Below are 17,394 nucleotides of genomic sequence, written 5' to 3' on the forward strand. Positions count from 1 at the left end.
CTCACATGGCCACAGAGTTGAGGCTTCAGTGAATGTTTTTTGGCTGTTGAATGAGTTAACTGCATCTTCCGTTCCGTGATGTGACTTTGCTTTCCATCTCTCCTCGTCCTCACCTCGTAGCCTCCAGGGCTCCCAGAAGGAGAGCGCGGTTGGGGGGTGCTCTGAAGAGGCAGAGTCAGGAAGTGGCTGAGCGGCGGGAAGCTCTGGAGACTGGAGGCATCGGTCTTGGCCCCGCAATGTTGAGGGATGGAAGAGAGGCTTGGCTGGGAGGAAGCTGAGGATTCAGATCTTGGGTCTCATCTTGGGGCTGGACAGGACTCCAGATAAGCCTCAGAGGAGCTGTGAAGGGCGGATTCCATGGGAAGTGGGCGTGGATGTGGCCAGACAGGGGACGTCCAGCTGTGGGACTCTTCATTTCTACTCTCAGGACCTGGGACACGAGGGCCAGGATCCCTGCTGTAGCAGGACACTTGGGCCAGTGGGCAGGGGCCACGGGGACCCAGGCAGCTGGGGGTGGCCTGGGGTGTGGTAGAGCCAGGCAAGGGCAGGGGGAGGGTTGCAAAGAAGAGGTGACCAGCTGGAACCTGCCAGCTGGGCCCCCTCTGCTTCACCACTGCCTGTTAGGCCTCACGTCCTGTTGTGTGCAGAATACGTTTGTAAGGAGGGAGCATCCCCACGGCGCGGCCGGAGCAGCTCTTCCAGCAGAGGGGGCGGCTTTGTGAAGACACCTGGGGCAGAAGGAGCTGCCCAGACTTGAGCCACAGCACAGCAGTTGGCGTGGAGAGCCTGGAAACCTGCCTCTGTGTGGATGGGCTGTTGGGAGAGACTGTGCTGCTTTCTACCTTCTGGCCAGGGACAGCCATGGCGTGGTGCGGTTTCATGGTTTCGAAGCTTTGGAAGTACCTGATGCATTTGATTCTTCTGTATCTCTGTGTTCCTGCCCCAGCCTGACCCTGGGAGAGGACCCTGGGGTGGGGGCAGGTGGACGAGCTGGATGGGGTCTCTGAGAGGCCCGCAGGCGCTGAGGATGCTGCAGCAATGGCGGGTCTGTGCTGGCTGCGCGTGCAGGGCCCTGGTGTTTGTTCTGGCGTGTGTGGCTGTTGAAGGCCGCAGGGAGAACGAGGGCGGTGGCTTAGCTTTAGGGTGAGCAGCAATTTGTGCGTATGCTGGTGGCGTCGCACTGTGTCTCCTGCTCCCGTGGCCCATCCTTCCTGTCCTGGGAGCACATCCTCCAGCTTTCCCAGTGTCTGTTCTGGGGCATGCTGGGCGCTGCTGCCCACCTTGTCCTTGCTGTGCTGCGGGTGTGGCCTCTGCCCGTCCCAGTGGCAGGAGCGGGTGGCGGCATTGGGCCCAGTGGCAGGAGCCGGGTGCTGTTGCCAGGAGGCCTGGGGCCGGTGAGGCTGAGACCGGCCACTCTGTGACACTGGGCCTCACTCCAGGAGCTGGTCTGTGCCTCCCAGCAGAGGGGACTTTAACCTGACCATCCCCAGCCCTGTCTCCCCCGTATGTCTGGAATGGACGCGGAGGCTCTCAGTGCTTCTTCCCGGCAGTGGGGACACCTGAGTGCTTCTCCTTCACTTCTGTCCTTTCTTGTGGAGCCTCCCAGTGTTGATTTTTACATGGGAAATATCAACCACTTCAGAGCTGAGTAAGGAACCTTGGTTCTTCAGAAGTGTCGATTGCAAGCTGGGGGACAGGCAGTATTCAGATGCTCTGGGGAGCTTGGTGTTTGGAGCCCATGTTTTCCTGTCTTTGCTTGAGTTGATGTGGACCTTGTTACTGTTAGCCCCGATTTCCTAGCAGACTAGTAAGTTTGTTCAGCAGCCATTGAGTGAAAACCCAGAGACTCCTCACGTGCAGGGGACATCTGGCACTTCGTAACAGATGCCCCTGCCTAACGCCCTGGGGAGGCGCTGGCCTCAGTGGCGATTCTGGGGGTGAACGAGGACTCGGTCTCCCTCCTTGAGCCTCCTTTTCTGAGCAGTTTGGAGTCCAGGGTCCTTGCATCTTGTAGTCCAGCAGTCTTTGCCTTCACACTGTCAGTCCTTCAAAAAGCTGTGACGGCACCCTGAGGTGGGCGGGTGGGAATCTGGGGACAGAGACACTGGGGGAGAGGAGGGTCTCAGAGCTGTGGAGCATGTGTCAGAAACCGATGGCCACGGCTGGCCTGAGGCTGGCAGGGCATGCGTGTCCTGCAGCTGTGGAGGATGACAGGCATCGGGGGCCCGCTCAGGCCCACTCACTCGGTGACTTCCTCTCCCCTTTGAGGTAGGGTCAGGGTGCCCCTGGCACTGTGATGAGCAGGCCTATATGGCCAGGCCTGGGGGACATGGTGAGGACGGGGCTGAGGGCAGACCCAGGTGGCCTCCTCTCCTGCGACCGTCTGTGTCGTGGCCTTTGCAGGACTCTGATTTTCTTCTGATCATCCTGGCGTGGATGTGGGCTGGGGTGAAGCTGGCGGCCTGTGCTGTCTGGCATACCCTTCTGCCCATGAGAAGGGAGCAGGTGCTGTCGATGGAGACGGGACCCTAGCTGCGGGGAAATGTGCGTCGGGATGGAGGCGCTGTGCAGGGCAGGACAGCAGGTCGGCTGTGTGCCAGGCCCCCGTCACGCTCCGTCCAAGCCAGGATGGGCCCAGCATGTTGTTTTCTATGCACCTGGTTTCTTTTCAAAGCTGCTCCCTCCATTCCCAGCTGTCCTTGAGGTGGGTCCTCGTGGGCCCCCCATTCTGTCCTGGTCCCACCTCTGTGGGCCTTTCTGGTTCTGTGAAGGCCCCTCCCCGCCAGCTTGTGGAGACCTCTGTTCTCTCTGGAGGGCGGCATCTGTGCCCCGGAGCCACCGCCCTGCTCACCTTGGCCTGCTGGTCCCCTCTGTCTCCGCCATCCCCTCCATCTCCTCTGTCCCCTCTGTCCCGGTGCTGTCCGGGGCTCTCTAGTGAGGGTGGGTCTGTTGTCCTCCCCAGGATGGGCCTGCAGGACCCCTGCCGTGGACACCTCCTGGGGTCTTACCTGCGCAGTATCTGAGGCCTTTTGCAGGAGGAGCCTCTGGGTTTGACTGATGGAAGTGTTCGCTGTTCTCAGAGAGAAAACGATGAGGAGATGAAGGCTGCCAAAGAGAAGCTGAAGTACTGGCAGCGGCTGCGGCACGACCTGGAGCGCGCCCGCCTGCTGATCGAGCTGCTGCGCAAGCGGGAGAAGCTCAAGCGTGAGCAGGTGGGGCTGGGCCCATCCCGCATGGAGTGCACCACTGGCCCTGGGGTGTGGGTGGGTCTGTCTCGCATGGAGTGCACCTCTGGCCATGGGGTGTGAATAGGACCATCCTGCATGGAGTGCACCTCTGGCCATGGGGTGTGGGTGGGATGCTGGCAGCTCCTGCAGAGGGTGGGCTGCACCCTGTGGGTCCTGGCCCACGGAGTGCCTTGCTCAGCCCAGGTCGGGTGCCTGGCTGCCATGGGTCGCAGGGCCCTAAGTGGAGGCTGCACTGACCCCTGCCTTGGCAGAAGCCCAGGAGCCTGTGGGGGTGCGTGTGGAGTGCGTGTGGCTGTGGGGTGCGTGTGGGGCTCCCTAAAGCTGAGGCTCTGCTGGGCCCCCCCAGGTGAAGGTGGAGCAGGTTGCCATGGAGCTGCGGCTGACCCCGCTGACGGTGCTGCTGCGTTCAGTGCTGGACCAGCTGCAGGACAAGGACCCCGCCAGGATATTTGCGCAGCCCGTGAGTCTGAAGGAGGTGGGTGTTTGCGGCGCTCGTCTGTCCTGCCGCACGTGTGACTGTGGATTTGTGCTGCCGTTTGACTGGGAAACGTGTGACTGGCTAGAGTACGTCCCTTGTGTTCTTAATTCTCGTTTTTATTTAACATATTTGTTCTTAAATGATAAAAGTGATGCATTTCACTGTAAAATATTGAAAGTGCAGTGGGTGAGAGGCCCTGTGCAGACAGTACCCTGAGCTGTGGCGGCATGCACCTGGCACCCTCCAGTGCGCTTTAGCTGAAGGAGCTGGGGTCGGGAAGGTCCCTGCAGTACTTGGGTCTTGTGTCTGTACCGTGTGTGTATGTGCGTGGCTCTCAGATAGGATGGGCTTGTGGGTTCTATGGAATAATAAATACAGAGTAAACTAATATCCTGTTTTAGTTTGTAAATGATTCTTTTTCCTTCCTAAAATTAGGTACCAGATTATTTGGATCACATTAAACAGCCCATGGACTTTGCCACGATGAGGAAACGGTTAGAAGCTCAAGGGTATAAAAACCTCCATGAGTTTGAGGAGGATTTTGATCTCATTATAGATAACTGCATGAAGTACAATGCCAGGGACACCGTGTTCTATAGAGCCGCGGTGAGGCTGCGTGATCAGGGAGGTGTTGTTCTGAGGCAGGCCCGGCGCGAGGTGGACAGCATCGGCTTGGAGGAGGCCTCGGGGATGCACCTGGCTGAGCGGCCTGCTGCGGCGCCGCGGCGGCCTTTCTCCTGGGAAGACGGTAAGAACTGGCGCTGTGTCCGGAGGAGCTGGAAGACGCTCTTTCTAGCAGACTCTGTCCTGCTCTGTTGTGCCAGCTCCATATCAGCACGGTCCGGGAGGACTTGCACGCAACCGCATACATCATTTACATTTTCTAGTAGCCTCACTGGAAAATGGAAAAAAAGCAGGTGGAATTTATTTTAATAATATATCTTATTTTACTCAGTATATGGAAGAGTTGATTTCAACATGGGATCAGTGTAAACGTTACTGAGGATATATAAGCTTTCTTTGCCATCTGATGTGTATTTTACACTCAGCACCTGTCACTTCAGACTGGCTGTGTTTTGGGTGCCCGCCAGGAGGACCCATGTGGCTGTGGCTCCCTACAGGGTGGCCGGTCTCGATGATGCAGACCCAGAAAGCAGCTTAGTTGGGGGTGTGCATCCAGAGTGGGCCTCTAGGAGTGGATAACTTCCGAGGGTGGCGTGAAGCCGGAGGAACTCTGGCTTTGCCTCCGGCCCTTTAACTTCGTGGTTTGCGCATGTTGTAGAAAGGGCTCTAGGAGCATGTTCACGGCCCACCTGGACCTCCAGCCAGGGCCTGCGCTTCTCAGTTGCCCAGGCACGTGCTGCAGCCGTGTGCAGTCACCTGCACCTTTCTCTAGACCGGTCCTCGGAAACCAGGGGTGTCCCCTGCACCCTGCTTGTTGATTGCACCTCCGGGATTGTCTGCCGAAGGGTGTGTCCTGCCCACATGGGTTGTCAGAGCATCTAGAGCTCCTGCACCTCAGCTCCAGCTCTGAGCCACAAACTGAGCAGAAATCATGGTGTGTTTGGCTCATTTATCAAAAGGTCCCATATCCCTGATTTCTTGGCCTACCCTTTCTCCTGATGAATCACTGACCCGTGCCAGGTTGCTGCTTCTGGGATGAGACCTGGCCCTCTTTCTCTCCTCCATGTTCCTGCCATCGTGGGGTTCAGCCAAGCTGGGCCATCGTTGCTTCACCGTCCGTTCCCCTCATGGCAACAGTGCTGGCTCCCTGCTTCCCGTGGGGTCCCGCAGCACTTGACACCTGTGAGCGTTGGAGGATGGGCTGTACTCTTTTAATGCATGGGAATAGGGCCAGGCTCTGTGGCTCATGCCTGTAATCCCAGCACTTTGGGAGGCCGACAGGTGGATTCACTTGAGGTTGGGAGATCGAGACCAGCCTGGCCAACACGGAGAAACCCCATTTCCACTACCAATACAAAAAATTAGCCGGGTGTGGTGGCGCGTGCCTGTAATCCCAGCTACTTCGGAGGCTGAGGCAGGAGAATCACTTGAACGTGGAAGGCGGAGGCTGCAGTGAGCGGAGATTGTTCCATTGCACTCCAGCCTGGGTGATGGAGTGAGACCCTGTCTCCAAAAAAAAAAAAGAAAAGGAGGCTGAGGCGGGTGGATCACGAAGTCAGGAGATTGAGACCATCCTGGCTAACACGGCAAAACCCCGTCTCTACTAAAAATACAAAAACAAAATTAGCCAGGCGGCGTGGCGGGCGCCTATAGTCCCAGCCACTCGGGAGGTTGAGGCGGGAGAATGGTGTGAACCTAGGAGGTGGAGCTTTCAGTGAGCCTAGATTGTGCCATTGCACTCCAGCATGGGTGACAGAGCGAGACTCCGTCTCGAAGAAAAAACAGAATGGGATTATATTTTTATGCTTTGTCTCTGATTTTAAGAGTAACACGTTTTTCTTGGAGAAATTTAGAAAATAAACACAAGCTCCAAACAATGCTGCTGACTCTTGGTGAACCCTGGTGGAGCTTTAACCCCTCCCTGAAGCTGCACTCTCCAGGCTGATCAGACCAGCTATCGTTTTCTGAAACGTTCCCTTGAGGATCTGAGAGGAGCTGGGGCTGAGCCGCCTCAGAGTGAGCCCAGGGCTCATGCTTGTCCTGGAAGGCCCTTCTCTAGCCTCTGGTGACCATGGGAAAGCTTCCCCCTGCCCCCCACAGCCTTCACGCTCTAGCTTGGATGCCTTGCTTGCCATCAGCTGTCAGACGCCCACCTGGTGCCCGGTGCCGGCCATTCAGGATGCATGCTGGTTGCCTGCCCTTAAAAGCAGGAAGACGCATCACTCTTGGACTCCCTGTCTTCTGAGCAGCCTGGAGCGTCCTTTGCCCCTAGGGCCCTGCTCCTGTGCTCCCCCACATCGTGCTCCCAGCACCACGCCACCTCCCTCGAATGGAGCAGTGTGGAGGTCTCTGAGTGTCAGCGTCTTTCAGATCATGGTCATGCAAGTTGTTAAGTGAATTTCTACACTCGGGTTTTTTTTGCTAAGGAGAAAATGAAGGATGAGAAGTCCTAGTTTCCTTCTTTCTCAGTATTTCAGAGTGCACAGGTGAGCCAGTGGCCACGGTGAGCCTTGAGGGCGCACCTGCTGCCCTTCTCAGCACAGCCGACACCTCCCACTGCCTGGAGCCCTAGCCACAGACCTGGAGGCCGTGGGTCTCTTGTTTTAAAAGAAACGGAGGTTTCGAGGCTTTCTTCTTGGGGTTTCAAAGGATGTGTTTTTTTGTATGAACATTTTTGAGTATTATCTATGACATTTGTTCAAAGTGATGTTATGGATACAAGTCTTGAAGGAGTAATGATTTAAGCATTTTGTTTCTGCTACTGCTTTACTTATTCAGTCAAAAAGACAGATGCTTTCAGTAAAACACCTGTGTTTAGATGAAGAGAATCCACGTGTTTTGGGCAGTCTTACTTTGTTTTTTGTCCTCTCTCCTCGCTCTGGTTTTATCTTCAGACAGCTCTGAGGAGCAGTTTCTTTTCTTGGCCACCTCTTACTTAAGGTAATTTGTGCTTTATACATTTTGGTGTTTTTGAAAGTGAAGTTTTTAGGGACTTTGTAGTAAATACGCCTGAAATTCAGAATGATCTGTGAATTTTACAGCCCGTTTAATAAAGCCACATAGTGATCAGCATCTGAATCCTTCAGCTGAGACACCGCTCAGGACATGCCGTGGCCCTAACTTAACACATTTGCCAGTCGTCACCTCTGTTTGCAGAGCCAGTGCAGGTCCATCTGAGTTGTGCTGGGTTGGTGGAGCGTGCGCCTCTCTCTGGGGTCTGTGTGCTGTGCCCTCATCCAGCCAGCCGGGCTCTCTCTCGGGTCTGTGTGCTGTGCCCTCACCCAGCCAGCCGGGCTCTCTCTGGGCTCTGTGTGCTGTGCCCTCACCCAGCCAGCCGGGCTCTCTCTGGGGTCTGTGTGCTGTGCCCTCACCCAGCCAGCCGGGCTCTCTCTGGGGTCTGTGTGCTGTGCCCTCACCCAGCCAGCCGGGCTCTCTGCACAGGGAGCCTCAGAGGGTCCTGGTCCAGGAGAGGTTGCGATGTTACCTGAACGCTGCCCCTTCTGCGGTGACTGTCATGGGAGTAGAAATTCTCCATCAGGAGCATCCCAGGGTGTTCCTGTAGCAGCAGCCCCATGGTGGATTCAGAGCGCAGGGGAGGGGCCGCTTGGGGCCTCTGGTGAGCAGGGCCTGGGCCTCGTTGCTAACAGCCATTCTCAGGGCCTTGGCCGAAGGTGATTTGAAAGATGGGACCGGTGATGTGTTCCCAGAAGGTGCGTGGGACCTGATGACTGACAGCGTGTGTCCTTTGGTTCAGTGGACAGGTTGCTGGACCCCGCCAACAGAGCCCACCTGGGCCTGGAGGAGCAGCTGAGAGAGTTGCTGGACATGCTCGACCTCACCTGCGCTATGAAGTCCAGTGGCTCCCGGAGCAAGCGGGCAAAGCTGCTCAAAAAGGAAATTGCCCTTCTCCGAAACAAGCTGAGCCAGCAGCACAGCCAGCCCCCGCCCATGGGGCCAGGCTCGGAAGGCTGTGACGAGGACGGAGCTCCGCTGGGGCTGGAGGCGGGCGAGGAAGGTAAGCCATGGTGAGGGCTGCCCCTCTTTCTTGCCGTCAGGGCTCAGGCACAGGCACAGACCCAGACACGGGCAGCAGCGTTGGTGTGCATGGAGGCTCGGGTTAGCGCCAGTTCCATAAAATTCACAAAGCCCGGAACACTTGATTTTCCCACTGGGTGGTGGTTTCCTTCGAAAGAGACTTTATAATTTGTGCTGTCTGTGTTTTTTCACGTAATTAGTTGATAACATTTAAGGCACAGAATAAAAATTTTCTCTTAACTTGGGCCTGAAAAACTATTTGAAAAGAATGGTTTAGATCTATGTTGAAGAGTAAAGGTAGCTTGAATGATAAGAGTGATAAATGTTTTTGTTGTGTTTTGTAAATTGACGGGAAGCCATTTAATAATACACTAGGCCATCAAATGTGGCATTTTCAAAGGGCCGTTTTAGATTATTATCACTTAAAGGCTCCTCCCTGATGCTGTGAAGGGAGGGACGGTACCGCAGAGGCCTCGTCTGCCCGGAGGGTCCCTGACCAGCTCCTCTGCAGCGGTCGGTAGGTAGCAGCCTGCCGTGATCGTTGTCAAAGAATGTCTGGGGAAAGGTCCCGGCAGCAAAGATGCTTTAATGACTAAGAAATAAATGTAGGGGAAGAAATCCATCTATCCAGAAGGAGAACTAGCAAAACCCAGGGCAGATGTAGGCTTGGGATGGTGAGGAGGGAGTTGACGAGTGATGGTTTGTGTCCATCTAGGTTGGCAGGGTGAGGAGGTAGAGCTGGTGTGTCCCATACTTGGTGAAAGGGGAATTTTAAAACTAAATTGGATTTGGAGACACTGGTGGAAAGCCGTGTTTTGCCCAGTGTCTCTGGAGTTGACCTTGACCTTGACACGCTCCGGTTACACGAAGCAGACAGTAGGGTCAGACCCTCTCGCCACAGCATTAGCAGCTGGTTCGTGGCCTTGTTGCCCTTCCCCTGCACATCAAAGTCAGAACGGCAAACAATTGAAATAAGACAGAATTGTTGTACAATTTTCTTTTGAAACAAAGACGTTCATCTCTTATGGACGTCTGTGCTCTGAGTGACGCTGTGTCTTCATGATGCCACACAGGTCAGCGGGTCTTCACGGTCTCAGGGCCCTTTTCATCCCCCGAACTTCGTGTGGCTCCTGTCTGCAGAGCTTCGCCCCTTTTATCCTGTTTGCATTGGGCAACTTGAATGAGAGCCATGAAGCTTTTCTTTCTCTTAGAAACTTACTCCTGTGCATGCAGCTGAGAATTTCTTACGCATCCTTTTCCTCATTCTGTGCCTGTTTTTCTGTTTTGGGATTCTTTTGTTTAGTTCACCATAGTATAGCACCCAGACTCTAGAATGTCTCTTTTGGGGCTGGTGTCAATTACGTTAGGTCCATAGAATAAAGACTTCTGTTTCAAGGTGAGCGCTTGCTTTTCTGTTCTCTCAAAGGCTGTTACTGTTAGCACCTGATCCCTTGTCTGCTTTGGGGGCCTCATGGTTTTTCTGGGGAACGTTTGCCTAGAGGACCCTCTGGCGGCCACAGCTGTCTGGGCCCTGGGCTGCCCCGTTGTGCCCAGGAGTCCAGGTTGGTGCCTGGTCCCGCAGCCTTTGCTTTCATGCAGCTCACTGAGGCTGTGCGGGCCTCCCGCTAGGTGGACTGCCCTTCCATCCTTGTCTTCTGTGTCCTGAGGACTGAGTTGTGAGGAGGTTGCCAGCAGGTCCACTCACCAGTCTCAAAATAGCTTCCAGCGCTTCTCTTCCCACACAGTTGTAGCATTTTCACTGTAGAGCAGTAAGTTACCTTTTTAGTTTTTTTAATCAGTGGCTTCCTCCATCGCCATTGGGTCGCAGGACTGAGGACCCCGCACGGTTATTGGGTCGCAGGGCTGAGGACCTTGTACAGTTGGAGCCGCTTGGCCCTCCCCTGTGGTGAGCGTGGCTCCTCATACCCCCCAACGCTTAGCAGGAGCCCTTGGAGACCGTTTTTGTTGCTTTGTAGCTCTGGAGTCATTTTATTTTTATGTAGTTTTTTTCTGGGGTCATTCTAAAGAAAACACGTACAGTGTGACTGAGACACAGGTGGCCTTGAATCACCTGTTACACCCGATGTTCACGGTGACTCCATGGATGAAAAGGGCATTTCCTGTGAGCTGACAGGAAAGTGGGTGGAGAAGCAAGCGGCCTGAAGGTCCACTCCAAGGTGAGGTGGGCGGGGTCCTGCTCCTCAGAGAAGATGGGGGTCTCTGGAGAGGTGGGGCGGGCAGAGTCCTGCCTCTTAGAGAAGACAGGGGTCTCTGGAGAGGTGGGGCGGGCAGAGTCCTACCTCTTAGAGAAGATGGGGGTCTCTGGAGAGGCGAGCGCCAGACTGGAATGGGGACGTCACACAGTGTTAGGGAAGACAGCCACAAGCAAGCTTGTTAGTTGGTATAGAAATGTGAACTTATGATACTTATAATAGGACGAAAACCAAGAATCAGACATTTAAAAATCCAGCAGGAACGTTCTCATCAGTAAAGCCTCTCCATCATTTTTCTTAAATATAACCACAATATTTTCACACCTGAAAAGATAGTAATTCCTCAATGGCAAATATACAGTCTCACTTAAATTGTAATTTAACAGTACCTATGTCATACTTATATTGCTTCCATTTGAAGTAGCTTGAACAAGCTGTAGCCGTTGGGTGCCAGACCCCTGAGACTCTAGTATCTGAAGGAAGGAGACACCTCCTGGGCTGCGCCGTTGGTCCCGGTCAGTTCTCTTGCACCTGCCCTCCCGCAGGCTCTGCTGTAGCCATGACTCAGTCTGCCGAGTGCAGAGGTTCAGGCTGTTGCTGTGAGCTGGCCCTGCCAGGGCTGACTTCCCTGGGGCTGCGTGTCAGCTGGGTGGGGGCCATGCCACAGTTGGGATTCCATCCTGTCTGATGAGCCTGTGGGACGGATGTGCAGCTCGCAGAAGGCTCATCTCCACCGTGTGCTCAGGTTGGTGTCTGCTGACATGGTGAGGCAGGACAGTGCAGGCAGGAGGAGCAGGGTCTGCACTGTGAACTGGTGAAAGGGGCTTGCATTTCGAGTCGTTGGGATTTCCGGTCACAGTGGTGCCTTTGCCAGAGGCTCTGGGGCGTCCCCTTTAGTCCAGGGCAGCTGTGGGCCCTTCATGTGCACGCGTGGAGGTCCTCTGCCGTGCACGGGCACTGAGCCTGTGGAGCACTGTGGCCCTCAAGAAAGGATGCGTGTTCCTCAGGGTAGAAGGTGCAGAGTATGCAGCTTTATCCCTTCAGAATTGCAGAGGATGGAGGCTCGAGGCAGGGTTGTTGGAGGGACAGTGTGGTTGCCGCTCGTGAGCTAGAATGTCTGCCTGTGTTATGCTGTGATTTTCCAAAGCATCTGTGGCTTCGATACAGAAGCCTTTGATTGACATCGTGGGTGGCCAGGTGGGCAAAATATTGCAGAATTGTTCTTGCAGACTTAACTCGGTCTTTTAGTTTCTTAGAGTAGCTGGTTTAGATTAGATAACCCTTTTGCCGTTTGGAATATGTGACAAGTTCCAGGGACTGGAATTCTAGGATCCTGACTCACACATGGACGGGGTCCGAGAGGCTTATGCCCGAGTTGTATCGAGTGTGTTCTGAGCTTTTCTCATGTGCAGTTAAGTGACGGCCTGAGGTGGCCCGCAGTCAGCGAGGTTTGAGAGTTTTCCTTCTTGTATGTTAACTTCCAGTCAGATTTCCACTAGAGGGATGGGTTGGGCTTGCCTGTTGTGTCGTGGAGCCTGGAGGCTCAGGTCCTGTTTTTTCTGATTTTATGGATGAGGAACTGAGGCACTGAACGGTCCGGGGGCCTTTTTGGTCCTGGCTGGGGGAGGGGCCTGTGTGGTCCCGGCTGGGCAGGTGGCTGTGCACCCAGGTGCCAGCAACCTCTGTTCCTGACCACGGCCTCCTTCATGCCTCTGGTCAGTGTTGCAGGAGCACGTCCTCAGCCTGTGTGCTGGTGACTGGAGCCCGACCTGCATGTGGAGCTGCCGCAGAGAGGTCGGGGGTGTGTGGGGTGCATGTGGGGGGCGTGCATGGCTGAGGCAGGGCCACGGGGGCCCACTTTGGGATAGACCAGGGGTTGGGGAAGTCCCTGCAGCGTGGAGATGGTTATGAGTCCCACATGGGGCGTCCTTGCTGGGCCGAGAGCTGGAGGTGTGGAGGAGGGGGTGTGGCCCATGGTGGGGGAGGGCCCTCTGCAAGGCAGGGACGTCTGCACGTCTCAGGGCTGCTGCCAGACAGGAGTGGTGGTTCTGAGGGTTGCGCCAGAAGCAGGAGATGGGGGTTTACAGTGCCTGTTAGATAGCTGTGGAAAAGCAGGGGTAAGGGGATCTCTTGGAGGTGCTGGGAGGAGGCTCCTTCAGGCTCCATCTCTGCTGGCCTGGTAATCTTGTACTCACAGAGGCCAAGACTGGGGTTGACCACTAGCTTTGGCCCTGCAGAGGCCGTTGGGATTGCAGTGAGCAGTTGAGTATCATGATCAGGACGAGAGCTCGAGGCGGGCCAGGAGGTGGAAGAGGAGGCAGGAAGTGAAGTGAGGTCCCAGGCCTTGTGGCCTAGACACTGGCTGCATCAGGATGCTGCACACTCAGTGCTTGAGCCCCTCCGGCTGCTGCACAGGCCCAGGGACACTGGAGCCGTAGATGCTCATGAGCAGCCTTGTTTCTCCGCATTGCCCAGTTCCCTCCGGCCAGCGTTCCCAGGTGTCTCACAAACACCTTTTCCTTAAGCCTGTTGGCGACGTTGAACAGGAGGGGAAGGAGTTTTGTCACCTCGCGTGTGCCCCTGCCTTGGGATACAGCGTTCCCACGTGACAGCTGTGCTCCCAGCGGTTGGCATGGTGACTTTTTGTTGAGGTGAGGCTTTCCCCCTTGTATTTGAATCGGCTGTGAGGCGCTCTAAGGCGCTCAGTGTCATTTGAAATCAGAGGCACCTTGCAGCCAAAAGCACTGCTGCCCGGCGTCATGGGGCCCAGCCTTGGGGAGAACTTTTTCTGTCAGTCTCAAAACATTGCTCTGAGCCTTGTTGTGTAGTTTTGGATTTTCAAAACGACTTTTTGAATTACAATAGTAACCATACATACTTTAGACGGTTTTAGAAAAGTTTGCAGGTTTAATGAAATGAAAGCTGTACCCAGTGACAATATATACTAAGGATTAAAGTAGTCACACTTCCTGTTGCCAGCACCGGTCCTGCTTGGGAAGAAGCCTCAGTGGTTGGCCTGGTGTGGCATCGCCTCGCCCCGTCAGCCTTGTGCCAGAGCCCGTCCAGCCTCCTGGACTCAGGGCAGTGCACAGAGCCCGTCCCCCTGACCGCGGGCTCTGTACCATTTCACACTTCTGGTTTTTATAATGTCAAAAAGGCTTTACAAAGAGGTTAGTCTTTTTCCAAAGACTTTTTATTTAAAAAACTTTTTTTTTTTTTTTTCCTGAAAGCTCCCATCACAGTATTTGGGAACGTGGCACAGACTTCTGCGCTGGGGTGAGCGGGGCTTTTTTTCCTGCCTTTCTTGAGAGTCATCCACAGCCAGTCACCACTCCGTTTTTTTCTTTTTTTGTTTGTTTGCTTTTTTTGCATTTTTGACTTGGAAGACCTTGAGCAGAGATCAGATTTAATGTTTCTTTCATTTGCGAACCTCGTGGCCCAGTAGAGCTCTGGGAATGCCCACTTAAGGCTCCTTTAGTTATGTGAGATACCTTTTCTTCCTCAAGGTAAGTGAATTGTTGATTGCAGAAATTGTTATGAACTTGAGTGATGTGTTTAATATTGGTGCGTGTGAAATAATCTTTCACAGTTTTTTTCAGAGAGTAACTGTGCGCCCGGGCACTGCACCCAGGGCCACAGCCTTTGGCGTTAGGGAAGCCCACACAGTGTGGCCCGAGCCCACGGGGCCGCACTGCCGAGCAGACAGTACGTGCGATGCGTTGTTTCCTTAACTGAATTAGTATTTTGGTGGGCTTCACATTTATAGTAAGTTTTATAATAGATTTTATAATCTTCAGTTTTCAAAAATCACTTTATTTATAATTTTTTCAGGAGATAACTCTCCCCCTAAACTTGAACCATCAGATGCATTACCTCTTCCTTCAAACTCGGAGACTAATTCAGAACCACCAACCCTCAAACCAGTAGAACTCAACCCAGAGCAGAGTAAACTTTTCAAAAGAGTCACATTTGATAATGAATCACATAGCGCTTGCACTCAGAGCGCACTGGTAAGCGGACGCCCTCCAGAGCCCACCCGCGCCAGTAGTGGCGATGTGCCGGCGGCGGCGGCCTCCGCGGTGGCGGAGCCAGCAGGCGATGTAAACAGACGCACTTCTGTTCTCTTCTGCAAATCGAAAAGTGTAAGCCCCCCAAAGTCTGCCAAGAACACTGAAACCCAGCCAACTTCTCCTCAGCTAGGGACCAAAACCTTTTTGTCTGTAGTCCTTCCGAGGTTGGAGACTCTTCTGCAGCCAAGGAAAAGGTCGCGGAGCACATGCGGAGACTCCGAGGTGGAGGAGGAGTCCCCAGGAAAGCGCCTGGATGCAGGTAAATGCCGCGGGCGGCCCTGAGAGGCGCCCTTGCCGACCGGTGCCGGGAGCGTCCTTCAGGATCCTTGGTGCGATGGGGGGGGGGGGTGCCGAGCTTGTTTTTGCAGCATTCTCTGAATTTCCAGGGAAGACAGCAGTGCAGTTTTTTCTTTCAAAAGCCTTGAATTGTGGTTCTGAGGTCGGCGCCCTCATGGGGGGGTCTGTTTGCCACGAGAGATTGTGTAGCCTTGCCGGGCTGCCCTGGGCCAGGGGTCAGTGGTCCTTGGTCCTGTCTTCTGCGCATACTTCCTCTCTGATTTTTTTTTTTTTTTTTTTAAAGAGAGACAGAGTCTTGCCCTGTCACCCAGGCTAGAGTGAGTGGCTCACTGCAGCCTCCAACTCCTGGGCTCGAGTGATTCTCCTGCCTCAGCCTCCTGTGTAGCTGGGACTACAGGTGCACACCACCACTCCCAGCTAATTTGAAAATTTTTGGTAGAGATGGGGTCTCACTGTGTTCTCCTGGCTAGTCTTGAACTCCTGGCCTCTGACTCCCAAAGTGTTGGGATTAGATGTCTGAGCCACTGCACCTGGCCCCTTCTGATCTTTAAAAAAGTACTGAGAATGAATTCAAGTGTAGTTTTAATTGGTCATCTTGACTTTGCTGTGCACATCTGGGTAAACTGGTGACTGGCCGCTCCCAGCACTTGTGGGAGCTCCACTCTGCACCCCTCAGTCAGGTCTCCTGCAGCCCCACAGACCTAGGACACCGGGGTTGAGCCTGGCCCTTCCTGGGCCTCTGAGAGGACCTGCCCTCATGGTAAATGCGGTACTTTGCAGTTGATTTCAGCAATGTTTCCTCACTGTTTTATGTGGCCCTGTTAGCCACATATGTGATGAGGTATTAGGACCTGCCGAAATAGCACCGGAAAGTGCTTCTCATCTCTTCCTGCGCTTTCGTAACTGAACTCTGTTGAATTACTCGGCGAGGGTGTTCCTGTGTGTGTGCATGTGTGCCGAGAGCATTTGAGGAGGGCAGCTGTGTTCCTGCAGCCTCTGCTCCCCGCCCCTCAGAGGAAGTCGAGGAGTTTGTGTCCTTTTAAGAGGAGCCCCTGTCTTCGGTTTGCTTGTTCAGTCCCGGCTGCGCTTCTGGAGGTGCCAGGTCAGGCTGCCAGTGTCTCCTTTCTGGAAGCGTATTTGGAGCATGTTTGTCATTCTGGTTTTTGTCCCAAGTTAAGGCTTGGTTCCCAGCTGTCCTGCCTGCCTGTTATACCTAGATAAGGGGAAGCGTGTTTTCTTCTGGCTGTGCTGGTGTGCGGTGGTTCCTCGTGCACTTCGGCAGCGAGAGAAAGTGGGGCTGGGTGGCGTTGCTTATTTCCCAGAGGGGCGGCGAGTGAGCCCTGTGTCGTGGAGCCTCGCCGGGCCGGTCGCAGACGGAAGGCTGTGGTGGGCGAGACCCGCCCAGGCCACTCTTCACATCTTGACCCTGCTCCTTCTGCTGGTCTCTGGCCTGAAGCGTCGGGGAGGGGAGCGAGACCAGGTGCTGTCTTTAGGTCTTTGTGTGGAAGGAAGGGCACCTCCCACCCTTGCCAGCGATCAGGTCATGCCTCTTGTTGCCAAAGTAATTTCTGGTAAATGTCATTTTGATTTGTATGAAAATTTTGCACATAAATGAATTGTGTAGAAATTTTCTGCCCATGTGCTTTTACTTTGATGGATTGATACTAAATTGGCATTTTAAAATAATTTGAAAAAGCTTTTTTGATTTCTAAGTAATATGAGGCTATTGAAATCCTTCACAAGATACCAATAAGGATAGGTGGCCCTTGACTCAGGACTTGGGGATGTCTCTTAACCACGTTGGCCTTTCTCAGCCACCTTTGGTGACTCTTTGACCTGGTTTTCCAAGCGCCCTGGAAGTCCTGCGATGCATCGGGTCAGGGTGCTGTGCGCTGGGTACTAGGGGTTGGTTCGGTGCAGGTGTGGGCGTCCCCTCCTCACGCAGAACTTGGAGTTCGGCTGGCGCTCCGCTTCCTGGGGGTTTCACGTCCTTCGGTGGCGGAGGTGTGGGGCTCTGTGCGTGGAGGCCCTGCTGGCCGCGGGGCGGGGTTTGGGGCGGCCTCCCCTCCGCACTCGGCAGGAAGCTCATGTGGTGGCTTCCACCAGGGGGCGCCAGCGACCGGGCCCTGCCCCGGCTGTGGCTCCCCCCGTGGACAGGGTTTTGCCGGCTGGCGGCCACGTCCTCAGCAGCCGCTCAGGCTCGCGCATCAGATGTCCCTTGTAGAAGCGCACGTGTCCCCTGCAGGGCACTGTCCTGCACCGGAGTGGAGTGTTGTGCGGGATTCCCGTGGTGACAGTGGTGTAGAGCAGTCTCACCGCAGACCTTCAGTGAGCGTGGCCCATGGTGGCTTTTGAGAATTGTGGTGCCCTTTGATCCTGACTGAAGTGGAGATTTCTGCTCTCTCATTCCCGAGTGACAGTGGATTTCC

At 54.6% G+C, this 17,394-nt stretch overlaps 1 protein-coding gene across 10 annotated transcripts in view; it reads left to right on the forward strand.

Annotated features, from left to right (window-relative positions):
- Positions 1-17,394, forward strand: part of BRD1 (bromodomain containing 1) — a 50,063-nt gene that overhangs the window by 22,486 nt on the left and 10,183 nt on the right. For 4 of the 10 annotated variants that reach the window (XM_003905723.5, XM_031656177.1, XM_021921704.2 and 1 more), the window contains 5 exons: positions 3,081-3,212; positions 3,595-3,723; positions 4,162-4,474; positions 8,105-8,365; positions 14,430-14,927. In XM_003905723.5, coding sequence (XP_003905772.1) covers positions 3,081-3,212; positions 3,595-3,723; positions 4,162-4,474; positions 8,105-8,365; positions 14,430-14,927 — 1,333 coding nt within the window. The remainder of the gene's footprint in view (positions 1-3,080; positions 3,213-3,594; positions 3,724-4,161; positions 4,475-8,104; positions 8,366-14,429; positions 14,928-17,394) is intronic. The other 6 variants (XM_021921706.2, XM_021921702.2, XR_002515435.2 and 3 more) reach the window with 5 other exon arrangements.

This window comes from Papio anubis, chromosome 16 (genome assembly GCF_008728515.1).
Source record: "Papio anubis isolate 15944 chromosome 16, Panubis1.0, whole genome shotgun sequence".
Lineage (NCBI taxonomy): Eukaryota > Metazoa > Chordata > Mammalia > Primates > Cercopithecidae > Papio > Papio anubis.